Source organism: Nicotiana tabacum, chromosome 12, assembly GCF_000715075.1.
Source record: "Nicotiana tabacum cultivar K326 chromosome 12, ASM71507v2, whole genome shotgun sequence".
Classification (NCBI taxonomy): domain Eukaryota; kingdom Viridiplantae; phylum Streptophyta; class Magnoliopsida; order Solanales; family Solanaceae; genus Nicotiana; species Nicotiana tabacum.
In genome coordinates this window covers 19,000,234-19,022,406 of record NC_134091.1, presented here as the reverse complement: position 1 = coordinate 19,022,406, position 22,173 = coordinate 19,000,234, and the positions used below count along the sequence as shown (strand labels likewise).

Sequence of the window (22,173 nt, the reverse complement as noted above, 5' to 3'; positions counted from 1 at the left end):
GATATTATATTGAGGGATGGATCTTCCCTGGGCATGGATCTTGCCTAATTATTTATACTGAAGGATGGATCTTCCCTAGGCTGGATTGGCCCTATACAGTATTGAGTGACTAACTGTCAGTTATTATGTATATATATTGGGATGGATCTTCCCTGGGTTGGATTGACCATATACAGTATTGAGTGGCTGTGCGCGAGTTGTCATTTATATTTGGGCCGAATCTGCCCTGTATAGTGCCGAGTGGCTGAGTGTGTTGAATATTGAGCATGAGGAGTGGAAATGCGAGACAGTGAGATTGAGTTCTCTGAGAGTGTGAGTACATGAGTTCATCATTATGCTGCATTGCATTAGACATGCATACTTGATATGTAGGCATAGAGAAGTATTTTTCCTCATGCCATCTGATAATGGAATTTCTTATCTGTCGTTAAAGTTTTTTATTGAGAAAAATCACAGATTTCAGACTTACTCATACTTTCGGTGATTTCGGCAAAAGATTTGAGTTTTGCTGTTATACTTGAAAAGAAAATATTTATTTTCCGGAATTGTATACGAGCTGAGCATTTATTTATTGAGTTATTTCTTGTACCATCTTTATTATATTATTATGAACTGTTGTTGGTTATTGGAGTTGGACTCTGACCTTTGTCCCAACTCGTCACTACTTTCAACCTAAGGTTAGGTTTGTTACTTATTGAGTACATGGGGTCGGTTGTACTCATACTACACTTCTGCACCTTGCGTGCAGATGATAGATGTTGATGTTGTTGTGCACGGCGGGAGATGGATTTGAAGATATACCAGCATTCCGATCATAGCTGCCTCTTGATCTTGGTAGCTTTAGATTTTAATATGTTCTTGTATAGTTCAAACAGACGATGGACTTTATTTAATATCAGCCTTGTAAATTTTAAATCTTAGAAGCTCATGATTTGTACTACCAGTTCTTGAAAAATCCTTATATAAAGCAGTTGTATTTTTATTTCTTTTCTTAATAAATCTCATTTAAATTGGATAGTTGTTAATTGGCTTACCTGACGGGTTGGGTTAGGTGCCATCACGACTAGTTGAATTTTGGATCGTGGCACTTCTAACCCGTTAGCTTGTTGCCCGCTAGATTTAATAGCTTAGCTTTCCAACCTGTCAGCTTGTTGTTCATTTTATCAAGAATGAATTGGTAATCCCTACCTTTAGGGAAGTGGGATGAAAGATAAAAGCTAAGGTATTTGCCAAAATTTGTAGATGAGCAAATGTTTAGCGCATTTGTTAAAACTGCGTGGATGTTCATGGAAACATTTTTGGAGAAGAAAATTTTTGATTTGGAGAAGTTTATTTTTTGACCCGACTGAAAGTGCAAAGATTTGAAGATATTAATAATCGTGGTGGCATTTTGTATATCAGCTCGAGAGAATAAGATAAGGTCGTCAGCAAATAATAGGAGTGAAATTGGTGGTCCCGATCTACTGATTTTAACTTATGTCCAGTCTCTGTTGAGGGTGGCCTGATCAATTAGGTGAGTCAGAGATTGCATACAAATTATGAAAATATAGGGGGAGAGGGGGTCTCCTTGACGTATGCCTCTCGATGGTTCGAAAAATTTTGTGGGCTTGCCATTTATCATGATGGAAATGGAAGCAAAGGAGATACAGTTCATGATAAGGTTAATGAGGGTGGTGGGGAAACCTAAATTATGGAGGGATTTGTGGATAAAGGACCATTCGAGTCTATCAAAAGCTTTTTTAAGGTCTAGCTTGAGCATCATATTGCCCATGTAACATGACATATTTTGAAATGAGTGGATGACTTCTTGGACGATGATGGCATTATCAACAGTTTGCCTTCCTATAAGGAAGCTGCATTTGTTGGGACTGATTAAGTGTGTAAGGAAATGATGGATTCTATTAACAATAATTTTAGTGATAGTTTTGTAAACTGTGTTGCAGAGGCTGATTGGTGATTGTTGATGGGTTAACTTGGACTAGCCCAAAACAGCCCATCTTTAAAACTGTTCCAGCCCGAACCCATTAAAACTTGGACGGGTTGGACGAGTCAAATGAGTTTGAGTTAGTTTTGCCACCCCTACTCTAACATTTGATTAGAGTACATTAAAGGCCTAGTTAGAGAAAGTTAAGGAGAATGACAAGGATACTTTTGTGCCACTGTTAATTTTTTAATACCAGTAACAGAAGTTTTGAAAAATAGCCGCACACCATATTTTATATTACGTTTGCCAGAATTTCAACAAGCTATGATGATTGTCAGGATTTGTGTAAAAAACTTAACGATCATCGGAATTTTCAGTCACAATGCTGAAAAAATCTGGTAATCATCAGGATTTTGTCACAAATAATCCTGATGGATTACCAAAAAATTTCAGAATTGTGGCTGAGTGCTTCAAATTCAATAATTGTCAGGATCGCTTATCAAAATTTTGACGAACGTGCTTCAAAATTCTAATCGGAGGATATTTTACCAAGACATTTCTTAACGGGGTCAAAATTTAAATGTTGGTCCTAAAAAGATCACTCCATTTTGTTTTATTTTTTTTCCCGCTAAAGTCTCATCTTAGCTACTTGTTTTGCAAGTTCAAGACTTCAAGTGTCCAATTTGGACGGTGTTTGACAATTTCTTGAATTTTATTTTTATTTTTAGAAGTTTTCTGGGGAAGTGTCTGATGAACAAATATACCTTTTTTATATTTAAATATTTTTATTTTAGTATTCTCATTTCGACCTTAGTTATAGGCTTTTATACCAATGACATGAGATATTGAAGCAACAAGATTTTAAAGGTAACTTGGATATATTATTTAGTACATCTTTAGCTTACCTTTCAAGAATGTATTTTCTTTCTCACATTTTGCATCCAATAAAAAATCGTCATATCAAATGAAAACTATGGAATGCCCATTTAGACCGACAAAATTTTGAAATAATAGCCGCATATAACATGACCTTAATATAATTGGATTTACAAATATAATTGATTTTACTGTCTCTTAAAAACGACCGCTCACCTAGCTAGTGATATAGTAAGATAAAATTGACCGAGGAAATGATAGTAAAATAAATGATAGTTAAAATTTTCACAAATATTTAGTTAAAATACTGAAAATGCAGAAGTTGTTTTTTTGTTGAGAATTTAAATATATAGCCGACAGCATCTCAGATTGCACTCTTGGAAGCTTCTTCAAAAGTTTCTGTTAATATTTTCTCATACAAAAAATAAATATATTAATTATGTTAGCTGAATTGTAATGTATGTTAAACAATTTGTTTGCACTTGTTAGGTGCACCTAAAAATTAGTTTGCTCAACTAATACTTTTTTTGTTTTCAACTCTTTCATTATCGCATGCCTTGGCCTTCACCCTAATCATTTAGCTAATTTTACTTTTTCTTCTACCCAACAACAAAGATTGATCACACGGTCTTTGCTTTTCATCTAACATTGAAACTAATCTATCTAACAATTAAACCTTTTAGCTAACGCAAAATTCACAATCTAAGGTAAAAAAAATCAAAGCCACCTATTAAATAAAGGCATTTTTTTCCTGAGCGAAAAATTGCATTTTCCTTTGACCTCAAAGTTTATCAGTTACACTACGTTGCTTATGCTAGTAATAATTAAATATAGCAACCCATCCATAGGAAGTTCATGTCTTTTTTTAAAGTATTTATCTGTCATATGTAATTTAATTTAATATATTTGATTTGTTTATAGTTTGAATTGTTGTAGTTGGGAACAAGAAAATGCACTAGTTGGAGGCCACACTAGGCATGTACATAATCATTTTTCAATGATGAGTCATGTGTCACATAATTTCTTTAAAGATTAAACAAGTTCGATGATACCATTTTGAAACTCGAGTCCAACTGATCAGTGTAAACAGTTTCTTAAAGTGGTCATTCAATAGGAATAAGTCTTACTTCACTAAGGTTTGTAATCTTCCTTATAACATTTCAATAGTCCCATCTTACTTAAAATGGTTATAAATATTCTGACCCATTTTATACGAGAGTACTATTTGATGTGATAGACAGATAAAGTTAAGACTTAATTGTTGAGAAGTTATTGATGCAAATTAAAAGATATCAAATCAAAGTACTTTGAAAATTGAAGAATTAAATAAATTTGAATTTTTAAAAGTATATAAATTGCATATGATGATAACATTCATAATGGTACTGTGTCAAATATTTGACCTTTCGATAACGAGTGTTATATAAATTAGGAAAGAATGGGGTATAAGTTGAGAGAAACACACTCTGATAATGTGACGAATTCCTTGAAGTATATGAAGAAATAATAACATTAAATATTACTACATTACCGTGAGTTTAACTTCATTTAGAAAATGTACATAACGGAAGGAAATAAGGGAGATATACTAGCTATTTTTCATGTTCCAAAAATGGAGTACAAGTATCCTTTATACACATGAATAAATAGTGTAAAGGCCATGTTCATAAATTCTCTGTGCAAAAGTACTACTGCAGTAGTATAACTGTCAAAGTCTTAAGGGAAAAAAACTGAAAAGAAAATTTAATGGGAAAACGATCAGAAAAATCAAGTGAATTTTCTAGGATCAGTAACATTAATCCTCCAATGTTCATCTTTAAATCCCATTTTTCCAGCCAAGTTCCTATCCCATTCTAACTCAATTTTCCTCTGCTTTGTCAACTTACAACATTTCTGTAAGCTCTCATCCATGGAGTCATGGAGTTTCCACCATGTCTTATGCGCGACATCGCTAGCATAAACACGTTGATCTCCTATATCCCAGTTACAATCGTAGTCCCTGTAACAAACCCATGGCTTTAACCCTAGATAATGTATAGCGTACACTTTTGGAGGATCTGCCCCGAATAGTTGGTTCTTAACACTGACCTCGTTAGAATTATTTGACCAAAAATTCTTTAAGAAATTAACCCTTCGAGGCAACCTATGCCACCATACGTATACTTCATTTAGGAAACCCTGATCACCTCCGTTATACGATATAATCTCCTTTGTACGTTGCATGAACATGTTGAACGTGCAATTTGATGGCTCGATCACCATTATTCCTGAATTAAAGATTGACGCATCATTACCTGCAGATAGATTCAAGATTTAATATTTATGGATTCCCAATCCAATATATACATATATATATAGGTTAGTGATTATTTACATATATATATATATATATATATATATATATATATATATATATATATATATATCGAGCCTTATAGTGAAGTGTTACCTGTAGCTGTCATTTGAGGAAAATGGAAAAGAAGGTCGATGTTACGCTGAACGATGATGTCGGCATCAATAAAGATGATCTTTTCATAGTCAGTGAGTTGCCATAACCTGAACTTGCTGTAATTGTATTCATTGTACGTGTTTTTCTCAGCTTTAGGGTTTCTAATCCTCTTGATAAACCGGAGTTTCCAGCCGGCTTTAATGAGGGCGGCTCGTTTGGGCTTGGAGATACTCCGGTCCAGAAGAAGGATAAGGTCACGTTTGGTTCCGGTTCGGAGAAGACTCTGAGCTAAGGTAATGGCACCACAAACGTATGTTTCTGAGGAATGGAGAACTGTGGCGTAGGCTTCTCTTCTTGATATTTTTGTACTGCTTTCAATGTTGGAAATATCATAGACCTCGTTGATTTCTGGAATCAAATGTTTGTCAAATATTTTGTAAAGAAAATCCTGTTTTATGCACTAACGTAAAAAAATTCACAAGCTGATTAGCTATAACAAATTAAATTTTACCGTAAAAAATCTATACACTGTCAATGCTAGTTATTATCAACTGTCACAACGTAGGAGTAGTCATAATATATATTCAATTAATGAAGTTATAGGATAGGGAGTTGTACAATGACAGTACATGTTTTTTTTATCGATACAGTATGGAAACTTTAAAAAATCATTATTAAATTAATATTGGAGGATAGTGAAGTAATTGAAAGCTCCAGCATGTGCACTTAAATATTTGAGTTTGCATCTTACGTTCAATCAATCTGTATTATTAGCTTCTTGATTAGGTGAAGAGAGCAAGGTAATCTTATTTTTGTTGACTTTAGTTTGTATGAAGAAAAATTATGGAGTAATTTATTTCACTGTCGTGTAATTGTCATAATACACTTCTGCCTATTTTGTATTTCTACATGCAAGTAGATACTTAATTTCTCTAAACCTACCAAACATTTTACTGAATAACAGGATAATGCTTTTCAACCTCCTTTTGGCACCAAACTCTCAAAATCAACTTTGCCAAGTTAGTTGTCAACAATATTAGTAGTCTCATCACCTTGCCAAGAAATGTAAGAATATTATTACAACTAGGTGAAGGGAAAAAAATATGTAATAATATTGCTCCCTCAATTTCATTTTATGTGGCAAAGTTTGAATAGACACGAAATTTAACAAAGAAATAAAATTTTTTGAAATTTGTGATCTATAACAAATCATAGATATTTATGTGGCTATAAATCTTATTAATGATAAAATAAAAAGTTTAAATTAAAGTTGAATTATTACCAAAATTAGAAAGGTTTCATTCGTTTTTTAGAACGGACAAAAAAAAATGTTGCCACATAAAGTAAAAGGGAGGGAGTAAACCAATATTATAAAGTCGTAGTACTGCGCCTTTCAAAAGGGCGCCTGTAGCTCAGTGGATAGAGCGTCTGTTTCCTAAGCAGAAAGTCGTAGGTTCGACCCCTACCTGGCGCGTTTTAATTTTAGATTTGAAACATCCTAATACCTTTTTTCCGTAATTACCATATAAAACTTGATACTGTAAACATTTTTAACCCGTATAAAATTTAAACTCTTTTAGAGAACTGTTTTGCAGGTCCTTATTTTAATTGTCGGAAACATAATGTATAATGATTTAACCGTATGCTTTTTCCATTTACAACCAACTTCTAACATCAACAAGATCAAGAAAAGAAGACATTAAAGACTTGGAAATGAAAGCAAGTAAAATTTGAAATTTTTACGTACCTTTTCCCCAGAGAGGCAAAGCCAATTTACAAGAACCAATTGGCAATGAAACTTTTTGCGTCAATTTATCCATATCTGGCTCATAATACCACCAATTCCCTTCCCTTTGCTTTAACTCATCACATCTAAACATCTCCACCATTGGCCTACACTTACTCAAGAACACAACTTTCATCCTATTCCCATTATTCCAACCCTTTTTTCCTCTTTTCACAGCCAAATTTGCTGCCACAAGATTAACTTGTAGCCTATAAACATCTCTTCCCCACCCTTCTTCTGGATATTTGCATGGCAATTTCACTACTATCATGTCCATATAACTATAGCTATTAAAATCTGGCATGGGTATTTCTGGACATTCAGTTCCATCCATTTCTTCCTCTTCATCTATCCATTCTGGAAATAACTCTTTCCATTCTAACAATTTTGAAACTTTCTCGAATTTTACTTTTATTATCTGTCCGTGAACTTTCCATTCACTAATATCTTCCCCTTCCATATTCACCATTCCTATTTTCATTCCTCTCCCCATTTCATTCAAGAAACTTGGCTTTTCGCGCTTCACCATCTTCTTCTCTGCCTTTGCCTCATTCACTACCAACCTTTCTTCTAGCACTGCTTTCATCTTTATCCCACCTTCACCCTATTCAGATCAAGAAAAAAAGAACTTTAAGTTCCATGCAGTGACAATGTAAATCTTTTTTTACATAATAAAGTAGTAACTTATAAGGTAATTACAGAAAATTTTTATGATAAGCATTAATAGTGATCCGGTAAAAATGTGAACTAACATGCTATTGCATGTTAAACTAAACTTATATTGTAACTAAAATCGTTACGGTGTAACTTATAACAAACGATAAATATGCCTCATGCCCAAATAAGTTGGGTTGGTTATATGAATCCTTATTGATCATGTTACTCCAGGTATATAACAAAGCATAAATGCCTCATGGATTTTTCTCTTTCCAAATAGATAAATCTTGATTTATCCGTTCTCGAACTGAAAAAAATCCTTGAGCCGAGGGTCTATCGGAAACAACCTTTCTACTTCAAGGTAGGGGGTAAGGTATGCGTACATATTACCCTCTACGGACCTCACTTTGTAGGACTATACCGGGTTTGTTATTATTGTTGTTGACCGAAAAAAGAAAATAAACAGAAGGAAAAAAAAAGCTCACCTTACCTTATGATGGCATTCGCGCAATGAACATACAAGGGATGCTGCATATTCGTGGTAAACAGAAGTTGATGGCCGGAGAAGAAGCGCACCATATGCAACTAAGAAGCAAGCCAAGAAAACTAAGTTGATTTTGATGATCAATGCTTTAGAAGGAAGGAACTTCATAATCATCATTTCAAGAAAAACCCCAAGTGTAGAAACCAGAGTTCTAGTTCCTATGCTATATAAAATGTACACTCTCACTCTCTCTAGCTAATAATTGTAGTGAGCAAGTAAAAACTAGTAGTATATAAGTTAATTTGGAGTGATTAACATATATTTAAAAGGGATTTGGCAGCAGTTGTTAGAGACAGAGAGGTTGCCTAATTATGAAAAGATTAGGGGATAAGTAATTAGAACTACTAGAAAAGCTCCAAGTGTTGTTTCTTTGTCTTTTTAGATTTCCTTCCCTTGGAGATCACTATAAGGGTCGGACTAAATTAAGGAATTTTAATTGTTTGCCATATGTTTTAAGTGTTGTTCCTTTTATTCTTCATCTTGTAAAAAAGCTGTCGTATAATTTTCCTCAAATACCCATCCCTTAATCGCCAAGACACCGAGGTGATAATGACCGTATAGTCAATTTGCTTTTCTTTAAGGGAAGGGCAAGCATTACCCTCCTTTAATGGTTGAGTTTACTTTCTATTTATACATTAATCGAATCACCTAAAAAGATAACTACTCATAAAAAACGAGATTAGTAATCTAAAAAATAGGCAATTATCTGTTATAAAGGTTAAAATGTAATTACAATATCGTCGGTGCATACAAGATAAATATTCTTGTTATCTTTTCATATAGGTTTGCCGCTGGCAGTAAATATTGTTAGCTTGAGAAGACAATTATTATAAATAACTTGTTTTTGAAAATCCACGATTTGAAATATTTGGAAAACTTATAGCTAAAAGGAGAGGCGTCTGCCAACAACTTGTTTAGCTGCCCTGTCAATGTCCTATGAACAAGCAAATGTCGCTTTTAGCCGTTACGAAATCGCAAGGTCGCACCAATACTTGATTTTATACACATTTCGACAACTAATATTCTATATTCTGTATTTTTTTTTTTTAAATAAAAAAAATGATCGTCCTGAACAAATGAATTTAATAGGCTTTAGGTGGGGATAACCACTCCTTACCAAAACAAAAGATTGCCATGTCGACCAAACTAGAGATATTACGATAGAAAATCATTGTTGTACTCAATGTCAAATTGTCAACCCTTTCAATGATTATTATCACATAACGGGGCACCAAATATTGGAACTAATACCCAGCTCACCCTTGTTATCATCCTCCTTTTCCTATTTTAACAAGAAAGGAAATGATCAAAACTAGGTTGTTAACAACATTATAAACTATATTAATTGAAGGAACTTAGTTGCGGATGAGTCGAACTTTCTCTTCTCTTTGAAGTAAATAATACTATTAATATCCCTCTGGTTTCTAGAGGTTTTTCAATATCACTGTTTTTTAGAATTTAGAATTAAAAAGCAACCATTGTAGTTCTTTTTGACAAACCAAAAAGTTGCAAAGACATTTTGACTGCATCACATAATGTTTTCCGTTTCAAAAGGCTTCTGACAACACAATTATCACAAAAACTTTTTTCCGGAGAGAAGTATTGAAAAGGTTAAAAAAGGACTGACCAAAATGAATGAAAAGAAAACAAGAGTCCAATTGTTAGCCGCGACATCTCTTGATGACACTTGTCGTCAGCTCTGGTCCAAAAGTAACCTTAAATGCAAAGAAAGCCGGTACATTCATCAAATTGTTCATTTTTGCCCTTGTTCATTACATATTATATAAATTCAGAAGAGACCTTTCATTTATCTTTACTCCATCAGCGCCAGCAGTTGGTTCTTGTCTTTCAACCTTCGAGGAGCAGTTAGAGGGTGCAAAAACAGTTTATGTATAAATCAGCGTGCTCAACTATATAATTGGTTGTACAGCTAGTGGTTTTTAGATATAATTTTACTGAAACCTATGAGTACACGTCTATACATATTTTCGTCCCCAACTCAGGGTACCATAAAAAGGTCCATATTTTTCTCGTTCTCTCAAAATGAAAAAAAAGGTGGGTGAAAGTGTGCAAAGCATCCTGGGATAATGTAAAATGACTAGGCACTGTCATTTGAGATTGAGTAACGTACAACAATTAGATAATAATGATCTCCTAATCAATCGGCATCCAATGGAATTACTGGAAGAGAATGAAATAATGGACATATTACCAAAAAAAAGTTGACATCGTAAATCTGATAGAAGTTATAGCACAAGAGCAAAACATAATTCAACAATTTAAACAGTGCAATGTACATATGACACCGAGTAAATTATGCCTCCAGTTACCAACTCATTGACTTTTTATGTATACATGTTAGTTGTTCCCTCATTAAATTTTCAAGCAAGACTTGATCCTTCGTGTATCTTTAAGCTATCCCAGCACTACCTGAGCATATCAAGAAATTAGTAATTGCTTCTAGAAACCCATGAAAAGTTGATAAAACAAGTCAGAGGGAGAAAGCATACGGAGCTTAACTATTTAGAATTTTCTGGTCGACCAAGTGCACCTGCCTCTATTTTGATTTGTTTCCAACAGAAGTCGGTTCCAAGAAATTCATGCTTTTGCGACATCTTGAATGTGCTGTGAATGGCTTTTGCCTGGAGGAATAAAAATAAGGTCCTCCCAGCCAGAATGTCTCTGACTTATCTGCCACGGGAAATACAGAGAAGCTAAGAGAAGTAAACGACAAGGGAGGGGAGGAGGGTACCATGTTAGAATGGTGTTGTTTTTGCTTTAACAAAGGATAGAATAAAAAATCTTTAAGATTTTAACTCACAGAATATTTCATCTATAGACCATTTGAAATTTAAATTTTGAGGATCAGCTTCATCCCTTATAATTTACCCCTCCTGCACGTGTGTCCCTTTCCCCAGAACCATATTGGCCCAGTACCAAACTCAACATAAACTTAAAACAATCAAACAATAAGAAAGAGCATAAAGATTGAGAAATGATGCCTGTGTTTTTATTCTCCAATTCTTCCTTACAATTTCCAGCAAGGAACAAATTTAACAATGTGCAAACATCTTTTGACAGTATAGACTGCAGCATTTAATTTTTGGTATTATCTTCATTTCTTCAGAAAAGAATGGGAGGGGGGTTGAAGCTGGTAGATTAGTCATGTATTCTGGTAGATTAGTCATGTTACTTTCTTTTTCTGAAATCAATAATTATCATATTGGTTCCCCAACAAGTTTCTGGGGGAGACGTAATTGATTGATCAATATGACATCAATTATCTGAACTCAATGGTGCGAAAGTTCATCATTACAAGGTGTGTAGTGCGAGAACAAATGTTATTGGTGCAAACAGAAGCAAGGAGACAAATAATTCAAAGTATAATAAACCTTTTAAAATATTAAATCCTAACAACATATAAAATGTCCAAGCACCTACCTCCATTTTTTTAAGGACGTCTTCCAAACTCCCCACCTGTTAATGAGGAAAAAGAATACTAGTTTAACGCTAGCTGCTATAGTGCCTTGTTAATTAACAATGGCAGATCAAACAACAAAAAACTTGACGAATGCAGAAAAGCCAGCAAACATAGGCCTTTCATGGACAAGCCTGAGATAGTAAGTCCAATAGGAATCTTTAGAAAAGAACAGGAACACTGTTCTTTTGATAGCTTAGTTACATAGAGAGGATTTTTAAACAGCACAATGTTAATGTCCTTCGCATTCATCAAACCTCTTTCAGGGTTATTAGCTCCATTTCCTTCTCATAACTGATGTAGGAGATTTTATATTAACGTTATAAATAACTAGGGAAACGTAGCTCTATATTTCAAGTAACTACTTTAAAAATAGGACTTTCAACTGTTAATCCTCTCCATTGCATGCTAAATTTAATATGTTATGCTCTCCAAATGGAACTTGTTGCATGTGAACTCAAATTTAAAAATCCTCTCCACACCTTTAGTTTGGAAAGAATTTTCCAGCAATTTTACTTCTACCAGCATGCCTCAAACGAAAAAAGGGAGAAAATTACAACACACAACATACCCCCCCCCCCCCAAAAAAAACCCCCCAAAAAAAACAAAAGAAAAAGAACACACTTATGGAAGTGAACAGTGCAGGGAATGAAACAAACTATGCATAATTATTAAAAAAGCATCTTTGGAGATTCAGACAATGCTAAGCTTGATAAAAGAAAGATTATGCCAATAAAATTTACTCCAAGAAACTTATTTAAAAATCTCAAAGACATTCTACATTCACCTTTTACAATTTTTGAACATTCTAAAACTATCTGCATGCCCTATTGGAAAGCAAATAGAAAGAGTGATTATGATACCATAATGTGCTGAGAAGCACCTCCTCTAGATGCCCTTGACGATAATTCCTTTTCTATATCTTCCTGCATACCAACAAATGAATTCAATTGATAACCATCATGAAATTTTTTTATATCTTCTGACTGTACAAGATATAATTACATTCTACATTTCAAGATGCTAAACCAACATACCTTTCGAAAGTATATTGGACAGTATCGCCTGTTTCTTTTTTTCACAACTAGGAGGTCAGACTGCAGGAGATAAAAAAATCTAAAGAATTAAGTGGAGTTTAACCATATTCAGTACAGTCCTCCCTCAATATATAAATTTTCCATAAGAAACTTTGCAGTGAGTGAAGTTCGTAATTCTAAAAAATACACAGGCTGAGTATATAATTCTCATAGGTTTTCTAGCATATAGTTGGCAAAGAAGTTTATATGGTACCTGGAAAACAGGGACTCCATCAAATCCAGTCTTTACATCAGAAGCTTTTAACTGTCACAGTAAAAAGTCAATGTTAAAATGAACAGATTTATTAAGCACACATTAAAATGAACATGTTTATGAAAAAGAGATTTTTTCCTTGTTAAGAGGAGGAGAAGGAGACAGAGATCAGGTGGCAGTGGACGTGAAGCCATTAGTAATCTATGCATCGCTAGAATCAAAATCTGCTAGGCTAGCGAGCAAGAGCCTACGTACAAGGCATGTCAGTAACCCGAGTTCATATCTTGGGAGGACCTCCATTTTGGAAATCTTAAGTTTATCAGCAAAAAAAAAAAGGCAAGGGCAGGTCAGTGACATTCAGAATTGGTGGGCTGCAATCAATTTTACTGCATCTGTTCATTAGTCAAAACTACATGCCAGCGTACTTTCACTTAAAATTATTACATGTAGATGAATATATAGTATAACTTCACTTGCACAACCGGAACAGGAACCCTATGCAATACTACTGAATTCAGAGAAAACTACAAGGATCCCAGACCCAAAATTTAAGTAAGACCAATGAGGATAACAACCTCTATTGCATTCTGAACTTGAACAGGATCTGGCAAAAATCGAAATGTGATTCCTTCAACCTTCAACATATAAACCTGCAAGTTGACACAGAACCAAGTAGGTGTAACCAATCAAAATATGATACTAGTGTCTAGTAACACCTCTAAGAAATGGAAAAACAAAATAAGAAATTCTTGGACATACAGATAACTGCAACTAGTTGCAATAGATTACTTAATGTAACTGGACCTGTTAAGTAGAGATTAAAAATGTCTTCCATTCATAAATTAGGCTTCAATTTTTCCTTTTTAGTTTAATAACTGAAGAAGAGATATTAAATGGGCCTAATCATAAGTCTGAGGCACAAAAAAGTGTATGATATGATCTTTTTCCCTTATGAATACAAGATATGAAATGTCTGACAATGCAAACGCCTTATCTTAAAGATGTAAAAATGTGAACAAATCACTAAACAGAAAGGTAAAGGGAAATGGCTCAATGAAATTGTTAACCCTGTGGAGGCCAGGTAATCTAACTGAGCCTTGACTCAAGGGACACCTTTGAAAATTTTTGCCTATTGCAAAATAGGATGCAGGGTCTGTTTTGACTCAATCAATCAGCTATATGTCAATCCCAAACAAGTTAGGATCGGTATCTATATTCGAATCCGATTCTTTTTTGACTAATACACAATTTAAAAACCATCAAATTTTGTACCCATTCTTGCAAGAAGAAAATCTCAAATAAGCACAGAACAAGATTCAATATATACATATAACTATATCATCACTTTCACCAATCAATCTTGATGAGCACTAGACACAAATATTTGTTCATCACTAATACCATACATATTACCACATTCTCAGAGTCCTCATATTTTGCTAAAGTTCAAACTTTACACAATAAAAAGGCATTCTCTATAAAGTAATCCACGCATAAAGTATGCTATCTTTGTCTATTGAACCTACGAACTTGTAAAAAGTGCCTATAAAAATACCAAAAGCAGATAGTATATATTGGAAAGAAAAATTTAAAGCAAAAGTACAAAAACATTCACCTGATCAAGTGTCAGTGGAACTACCTTAGCTCCACCTCTAACTTCCCCCTTCCGCAACCGTACCTGAAAAAACCTCGCAGTTTATTTCTCCGCAAAACTAACCTTCCATTGTCTAACGATAATTTCTATATCAATTATCCAAAACTACACCTCAAAATCGCAAACTAATAAGCTCAGCATAATCAGGTCTGCTATCTTATGTATCTATCCCGCTCTATTACATTCTAATACTACTAAATATTACTACATAACTTAAAGGCAATCTTCCAATGCTAAACAATATGAAGTTAACAAGAAGTCTATAGAATGAACAAAATATGAAGTGAACCTGAGCGAGAAATGCCTCGGCATCCTCTTGACGGAAGCACAATAATCCGATTGATTTAGCACCGTTAGGGTCCGAAATGAGCACGAATTCATTGTTAGAATTGCTAACAGTGTATACAGATGTTCCAATTAGTGTCTTAGCCACATAGTCTGAGCTCAAACCAGCGTTTTTAGTGACCTTATCTTGACGCTGCGACACAGAGGCGAATGGAAGAGATAGAGGATAAGAATGCGATGCCGGCAGCGGCGGCGGCGGCGGCGGAATAAAGTCGGCGGCGAATTTTGAAGTCAGCCGTTTGGCTTCGTCGAAACGAGTGGCGAGTTCGGCACCGAGTCGGGACCAGTGTTGGTGGACGAAGGTGGAAAGAGAGAGCAGAGGACTACTGGAGGGTCCGAATCCGATTGAGGGTTTGGACTCCATTGTTGTTCAGTGAGAAGGGGGGAACGGAATTCGGAGAAGAAGGCTTTCATATTTCAAGTTTGGGCTTCAGTTCTACCTGGGTTTATCATTAAGTCCAGCTGTCGTTGGATCTACATAACCCATCTCCAAAAACCCATTATTGTTTGTCCACTGGGCTGAGTCAGGCTTTGGGGATTGAGTATCTTAGACATTAGTTAGCAAAAATATTTGAGTGAAAATAGCACGGGCTAACCACTTTTTGAACTGGTAATTAAAAAATAGCTAATATTTTGCTGCAACACATAAAGTTTCAGCACAATATACTGGAGATTGATGCACCTGTATCTGAACTTCCAGCATATTATGATGGAACTCCAACACACGGAAAGTTCCAGCATAATATATTGGAGATTGGAGCACTTGTGTATGAACTTCCAGCATATTATGCCGGACCAGTATATTATACTGGAACTCCAGTATATTATGCTGGAAGTCCAGTATATTATACTGGAACTCCAGTATATTATGTTAAAAGTCCAGTATACTATGTTGCAAGTCCAGTATATTATACTGAAATATTTTCCGGATTTTGAACAATATTTTCATTCAGATTTATCTTTACATAAAAAGTGGCTAAATTTCGATTACTTTTGAAATTGTGGCTATTTTTTAATTACCACTTGTAAATCTGGCTATTTCTGAATTTCACCCAATATTTGAAGAATTAACCCAACTAGTTATCTACCCAATCGCTTAAACTAAAAATAGCTGGTAGAGGTATAATATATGCATAATTTTTGTATTATATGTGTTTAAATATGTATAATCAATATATAAACTATGTATATGGCTAGAAAAGAATCAACAATGAATATTGCTGGCCATTTGTGTAAAGATCCCAATATTTCTACCCTGGTAACTGCGAATAGTTCTATAAGGCTATATGGGCGCTGATATTTAAATATTGTCTTCGTTTATGAAAATATTTAAAAAATGACCCTTGATCCCACACACATTTATTGGTTGTTAGAGAATTTTTATTGGATTGGTAGATTTTATATTATATTTATTCTACCATATTATTAATTATTCATAAATTCTATCTAGTTGGCATTACGTTATGATTGTTCAATTGTTCGTAAAACTTTTACTATATTGGCATGACTTTGTTTAACTGCGTTCGATCTATTTATGTAATGACTCAACCGGTCATTTTGACTTTTAAAACCACGTTCCCCTAAATAAAACTCCATGTATGTGCTTTTACTAATTTATGACTTGTGGGGACAGTTGGTTCGAAATTTGAAAGTGTTCGGGTTGAAATCGAAACACTTGGTTCCTTAGTTTGTCTTTAAAAGGCTAAGTTTGACCTCGGTCAACATTTTAAGAAAACGACCCCGAAATAGGGATTTGACGGTTCCAATAGATTTGTATGATAATTTTGGACTTAGGCGTATATTCGAATCGGATTTTGGAGAAACCGGGAGCGTTTCGGTGCTTAATAATGAAAATTAATTATTTAAAGGTTTAAGGTTCTTTAAATTTGGTTTGGAGTAGGTTTTGGAGTAATTGAGGCCCGTTTGAAATTTCGAGCTTAGGAATAGTTCCGTATGGTGATTTAAGACTTACACGCAAATCTTGGTGTCATTCCAGGTAGTATAAGTATGATTCGGTGCGTTCGGAGGAATTTACAAACTTGAAGTTCATATTTTGATCCAATTCAGTTTTGGGGTATGATTCTTAGTTTCGTTATTGATTTACGTATTTTGAGAGTTCGAACAAGTCCGTGTTATGTTTACAGACTTGTTGGCATATTTGGACGGGGTCCCGGGGGGCTCGGGTGAGTTTTGAACCACCCGGGGCTAAGTTGGAAAAAATAGAAATTCCAGTTCTGGTTTCCTTCTTCGCGAACACGGAAGAACCTTCGCATTCGCGGAAGAACCCTTGCGTTCGTGAAGAAAGAAAAATGGTAGTTAGGCAATTTCCCTTCGTGTTCGCGTGGAGGGTGACGTGTTCGTGAAGCTCGGGATTTTTGGCCTACGCGTTCGCAAAGGAGGACTGGGGTAGGGGTGAAATTACCCTACGCATTCGCGAAGGGCAGGCCAGGAAAGCCTTCGCGTTCGCGAGACCCTTGTCGCGTTCGCGAAGGGCATTTTTGAGGCTGTGGAATTTTGCCTTCGCGAACGCGAGGCCTCTGTCGCGTTCGCGAAGAAGGGGCCGACAGTGCTGAGCAGAATGTCTTAAAAAAGGGATTTCACCATTTTTAACCCTATTTCATTCATTCTTGGGCGCTTTTTGAGCTTTTTGAGAGGGGATTTCAACTAGCAACTTGAAGGTAAGTTAATTCTACACACTTTGAGTTAAATACATAGAATATGGGTAGGTTATAACCTGTAAATCTTGAAAGTCTAGGGTTTACATGAAAAACCTAGATTTATATAAAAATGAGATTTTAACCACGAAAATGGTTATGGAATTGAATGAAAATTGTATATTTGAGTTCTTGAAATTATGGGTAACGTTTTCCTCCGAAAATTTTCGGAATCCGGGTATGTGGGCACGAGGTGAATTTTAAGAATTTTATCATTTTGGGTTGGGTAGTTAAATCAATAGCCTAATTTTGAATTATTGAGTATGTATTAATTATTATGTATAACATTTGGATAGTTTCGAAATTTTCGGCATTGAATTGAGACTTTAACGCGACGTTGTGATCGGGAAGTGGGCTTGAGACAAGGTAAGTCTCTTGTCTAACCTCGTAAGAGAGAATTTACCCCATAGGTAATTTAAATTAATAATTATTGCTAATTGTAGGGGCTACGTACGCACGAGGTGATGAGAGTCCGTAAGTAGCTACTATTTATGCTAAGTCCGGGTAGTTTAGGACTCAAATCATGAATTACGTGTGATAATTGTATCCTTTATTTAACTAAAGTGTTGGAACTATATTGTAAATTGTTAGAGAAAATAGTAAAAGACTAAAATTTCACGTACTTGAATTTTTGTGAAAAATCTTTAACTGTTGATTGAAATTTGTATATCCTCTTGTATTAATCTTATAATATATATATTCTCATTCCGAAGGTACATAAGAAAATGTCCTCCTTTCTTGTGGAGCGGACTGAACGCCTCGGCAGTATAGATGCATCTATGGATCGTACCGCACGTCCCTTGGCAGTATACACGACACTCTGGATTGGGTCGTACGACCTCGGCAGACATCGTACCTAATAATAATAATTACACGATACCTTGATATTTTAATTGCAGCTTGTGAGGCTAATTGATAAATTGAAAAATTATCGAAATTTAATGAAATAATTATTTCTGTTGTTAAGGGAATTATTGTTGTTCACATGAATCATGCTTTTTTAAATATTCTACTTTTAAATTTTATTGGCCTATAGTGAGTGTCAATGTCGACCTCTCGTCACTACTTCTTCGAGATTAGGCTTGATACTCACTGGGTACACGTTGTTTACGTACTCATGCTACACTTGCTGCACTTTTTTGTTCATGACCTGAGACATGTGCTATAGTTGGACCTACCGATGCATACCCATGTCATCCCGAGTCTTAGTGGTGAGCTGCCTTTTTGAGCCGTTCTGCAGCAACTAATGCCTCTTCTTGCATTTGTATTCTGTCTACTTTATTTCAGACAATATTTAGAAATTTTGTATAATCTACTAGATGCTCATACACTTGTGACACCAGGTCTTTGCGCACACACTAGTAGAATTTTGAATTTAATTAATTTTTCTTGGTTTTTAATTAATCAGATCTTTTCATATTTCTTATTTTGTTTTAATTTATTTGCAAGTATGAAGGGTTTAATAAATCATATAATTATTTAAGAAATTTAATATTTGTGTAACTCACTAGTCGGCTTGCCTAGCTGTGAAGTTGGGCACCATCACGACCTATATGTGAAATTGGGTCGTGACAATTTATTAGATTGTTCACAAACTCTAACCATTTAGCATAATTCTATGCTTGTTCAATTATTCACCAAAGTCTATCATATTGGTATGACTTTGTGGTATCTTTACTCTACCTATCTGTTAAATTGTTCATCAAAGTCTAGCTGATCGGCATAATTTTTTTGTGTTGCATAACAAAGTGTTCTTCGAAATTATAATTTCAACTTCCATCAAACCACACCAAATCTGCTCCAAATGATATCAAATTTGATATAAAACCTCCAAATACCAACACTTTTAATTGTTTCATATCCGGCTAAGTAGTTTATTTTGTCCCGATAAATCTTATATTTATTAAAGAAATAAAGTTACCATATATAATTAGCATTATGGTTAAGCCAAGTGGCAAGCTATTAAAAAGCCACTTGGCATTTTAAAAGTGAGTTTAGGAGGATATTTTCAAATAAGAAAATATAACTGATATGGAATCCAATTTAATGAAAATCTTAGTTTTTAAAAACAAAATTAGTTTGACTCTTATATGGCAATCTTCAATTCAATTTTGCTATAAATCTTTAATTGTTTCATCTCCGGCTAAGTAGTTTCCTTTGTCTAGACAAATATGAAAAAAGAAAAAGTAGGGATTTATTAAGATAATTAAAAATTGTATCAATTTTCTATAAAGATGCAGATATCATATAGAATTCTATAGTTATGGAAACAAACAAAAAGAAAAGAAAAACATCGAAACATTCATGGATATAAAAAGCTATAGGAATTACTTTAACAAAAAGGAAGACGAAATAAATAAAGCTATATGAATTGTTAAAAAAGAAAAAAAAATATAAATTGCTCTTCCACACCGTGCATTTGATATATAAAACTGTTTATGTGTTTGAAATATAGTAACTAAAAGAGTTTTATTTGTTTTCACATTTTTCCTTTTATTCATAAATAAATTGAAGTATTACTGTAAGAGCAAAAGAACAAACAACAAAAATATTGAAAGGAAGATAAAGACTTAATTATTAGTTTTGTTCTAAAATTGACATGTGACTTTTTATTAGCCTCCCATTAATGGTGTAATGACCCAAAAGGTCATCTCATGTTTTAGAACTCGATTCTGCGCTATTAAGCCTTAAAAATCTTATTTTTATCCTCCTCGATTTGCGTGTGCAGTCCGGGCTTGTTTCCGAAAAGATTTTATGTTGAAAATTGATGAAAATAATTTTTTTTGCCTTAAAAGTCGATTTTAGTTGATTTCGGTCAATATTTTAAGTAAATGGACCCGGACTCATATTTTGACGGTCTCAGTGGGTCCGTAATGAAATATGGGACCTGGGCATATGCCCGGAATCGAATTCGGAGGTCCCTAGCTCGAGTTATGAATTTTTGATGAAAATTAAAAAGCCTGAAAATCTAATGTCTTTAAGAATTGATTGATGTTTGACATTGTTAGTACCGGGTCCGTATTTTAGTTTTGGAACCCGATACAGGTTCATTATTATATTTAAGACTTATCTGTAGAATTTGATGAGAAACGGAATTGGTTTGACGTGATTCGGATGTCCGGATGAGAAAGTAGAAGTTTCAAAGTTTTCTTCAAAATTTCATTTGAATTTATGCTAAATTTGTAGTTCTAGGTGTTATTTTGACGATCGCGCGAGCAAGTTCATATGATATTTTTAGACTTGTGTGCACTTTTGGTTTAGAACCCCGAGGGCTCGGGTGAGTTTCGGATAGGCTACGGAGTGAATTGAACATAGAAATCATAGCTGCTGTGCTTCAGGTCTGCAGACTTCGCAAATGCGAGCATTGCATTTGCGAAGAAGCTTCGCATTTGCGAGAAGTGGGGTTGGAAGGGGTCCTTCTCATTTGCGAAGTTCAGGATCGCAATTGCGATCATCACAGGCCGCATTTTCGAACGATTGTTTGCATTTGCCAAGATGGACTGGGATTGGGATTCTCGCATTTGCGAGATTTCTGTCGCATTTGCGATGGTTCAATGTTCGCAATTGCGAACAAATGGTTCGCATTTGCCAAGGCAACAGAGATACGAGGAGTTCGCATTTGTGATATTTTTCTCTCATTTGCGGGCTTTGCATTTGCGAAGCCCAAGTCGCAAATGCGACATCTACAACTGATCAAAATGACTTTTGGACAGGATTTTTGATTCATTTCCCAAATTTTCAAAACCTAAAACACAAGTGGCGATTTTCCAAAGACCATTTCTTCCCCAAATCATAGGTAAGTGACTCTAAACTAGTTTCTTTCAATCTTTCACTACATTTTACAAGATTTCAACCTAAAATCTAAGGTTTTCATGGTGGAATTGGGGATTTTTGGGTAGAAACTAGGGATTTCGAAATTTGGGGATTTAGACCTCAAATTGAGGTCAGATTCTAACACCAATTATATATTCGGACTCGGGGGAGAATGGGTAATCGGGTTTTTGTCCGAATTTCGGGTTTGGACCAGGCGGGTCTGGGTGTTGACTTTTGTTGTCTTTTCCAAAAATGGCCTAAATTGAATTCCTTGCAATCATGGGTAGTTCCTAAAGCTTAAATTGAATCATTGGTTGATGATTTACTAGATTCTATTGGTCCGGAGGCTTGTGTGAAAGGAAAAGTTGTGATTGAACTTTGAATTTGGCCGTTGGAGCGAGGTAAGTATCATGGTTAACCCTGGCTTGAGGGATTAGGTATTATTCGCTTATTTGCTACGTGTTTGTATGTTGAGTACAACGTATAGGTGAGGTGATGAGTACTTATGCGTTGTTGTCGAGTCATAACAACGCGAGTGAGTCTTATTATTGTAATTGTGGTATTCCTTGATCATATTGTTCATGATTAAACTAGCTATTCGTTATGTTGAATAACTCTTATTATGTTTTACGGAAATTGGTAT

The 22,173-nt window shown here is 34.8% G+C and overlaps 2 protein-coding genes and 1 non-coding gene across 7 annotated transcripts; 1 reads left to right on the top strand and 2 right to left on the bottom strand.

Annotated features, from left to right (window-relative positions):
• Positions 1-4,296: 4,296 nt before the first annotated feature.
• On the bottom strand, positions 4,297-8,681 carry LOC107800600 (UDP-glucuronate:xylan alpha-glucuronosyltransferase 2-like). 2 transcript variants are annotated; one of them, XM_075226199.1, is made up of 4 exons: positions 8,183-8,681; positions 6,997-7,639; positions 5,250-5,657; positions 4,297-5,094 (listed from the first exon to the last, which is right to left on the bottom strand). In XM_075226199.1, the coding sequence occupies exons 1-4, from the start codon at positions 8,351-8,353 to the stop codon at positions 4,568-4,570; spliced, it is 1,749 nt and encodes a 582-aa protein (XP_075082300.1). In that variant the 5' UTR covers positions 8,354-8,681; the 3' UTR covers positions 4,297-4,567. The 2 variants fall into 2 exon arrangements, with proteins under 2 accessions (XP_075082300.1, XP_075082301.1); XM_075226200.1 differs by having other exon boundaries at positions 8,178-8,316.
• TRNAR-CCU (transfer RNA arginine (anticodon CCU)) lies at positions 6,651-6,723 on the top strand. Its single transcript has one exon. It is a non-coding gene; the product is annotated as a tRNA-Arg (tRNA).
• Positions 8,682-10,419: 1,738 nt separating the features above from the next.
• Positions 10,420-15,418, bottom strand: LOC107800602 (protein TIC 22, chloroplastic). Of its 4 annotated transcripts, none has more exons than XM_016623796.2 (9): positions 14,948-15,418; positions 14,620-14,682; positions 13,580-13,654; positions 13,005-13,055; positions 12,752-12,811; positions 12,578-12,640; positions 11,678-11,713; positions 10,747-10,927; positions 10,420-10,666 (listed from the first exon to the last, which is right to left on the bottom strand). In XM_016623796.2, the coding sequence occupies exons 1-8, from the start codon at positions 15,365-15,367 to the stop codon at positions 10,835-10,837; spliced, it is 861 nt and encodes a 286-aa protein (XP_016479282.1). In that variant the 5' UTR covers positions 15,368-15,418; the 3' UTR covers positions 10,420-10,666; positions 10,747-10,834. The 4 variants fall into 4 exon arrangements, with proteins under 4 accessions (XP_016479282.1, XP_016479283.1, XP_016479280.1 ...); XM_016623797.2 differs by having other exon boundaries at positions 10,420-10,662; XM_016623794.2 differs by having other exon boundaries at positions 10,757-10,927.
• Between the last annotated feature and the right edge of the window lie 6,755 nt (positions 15,419-22,173).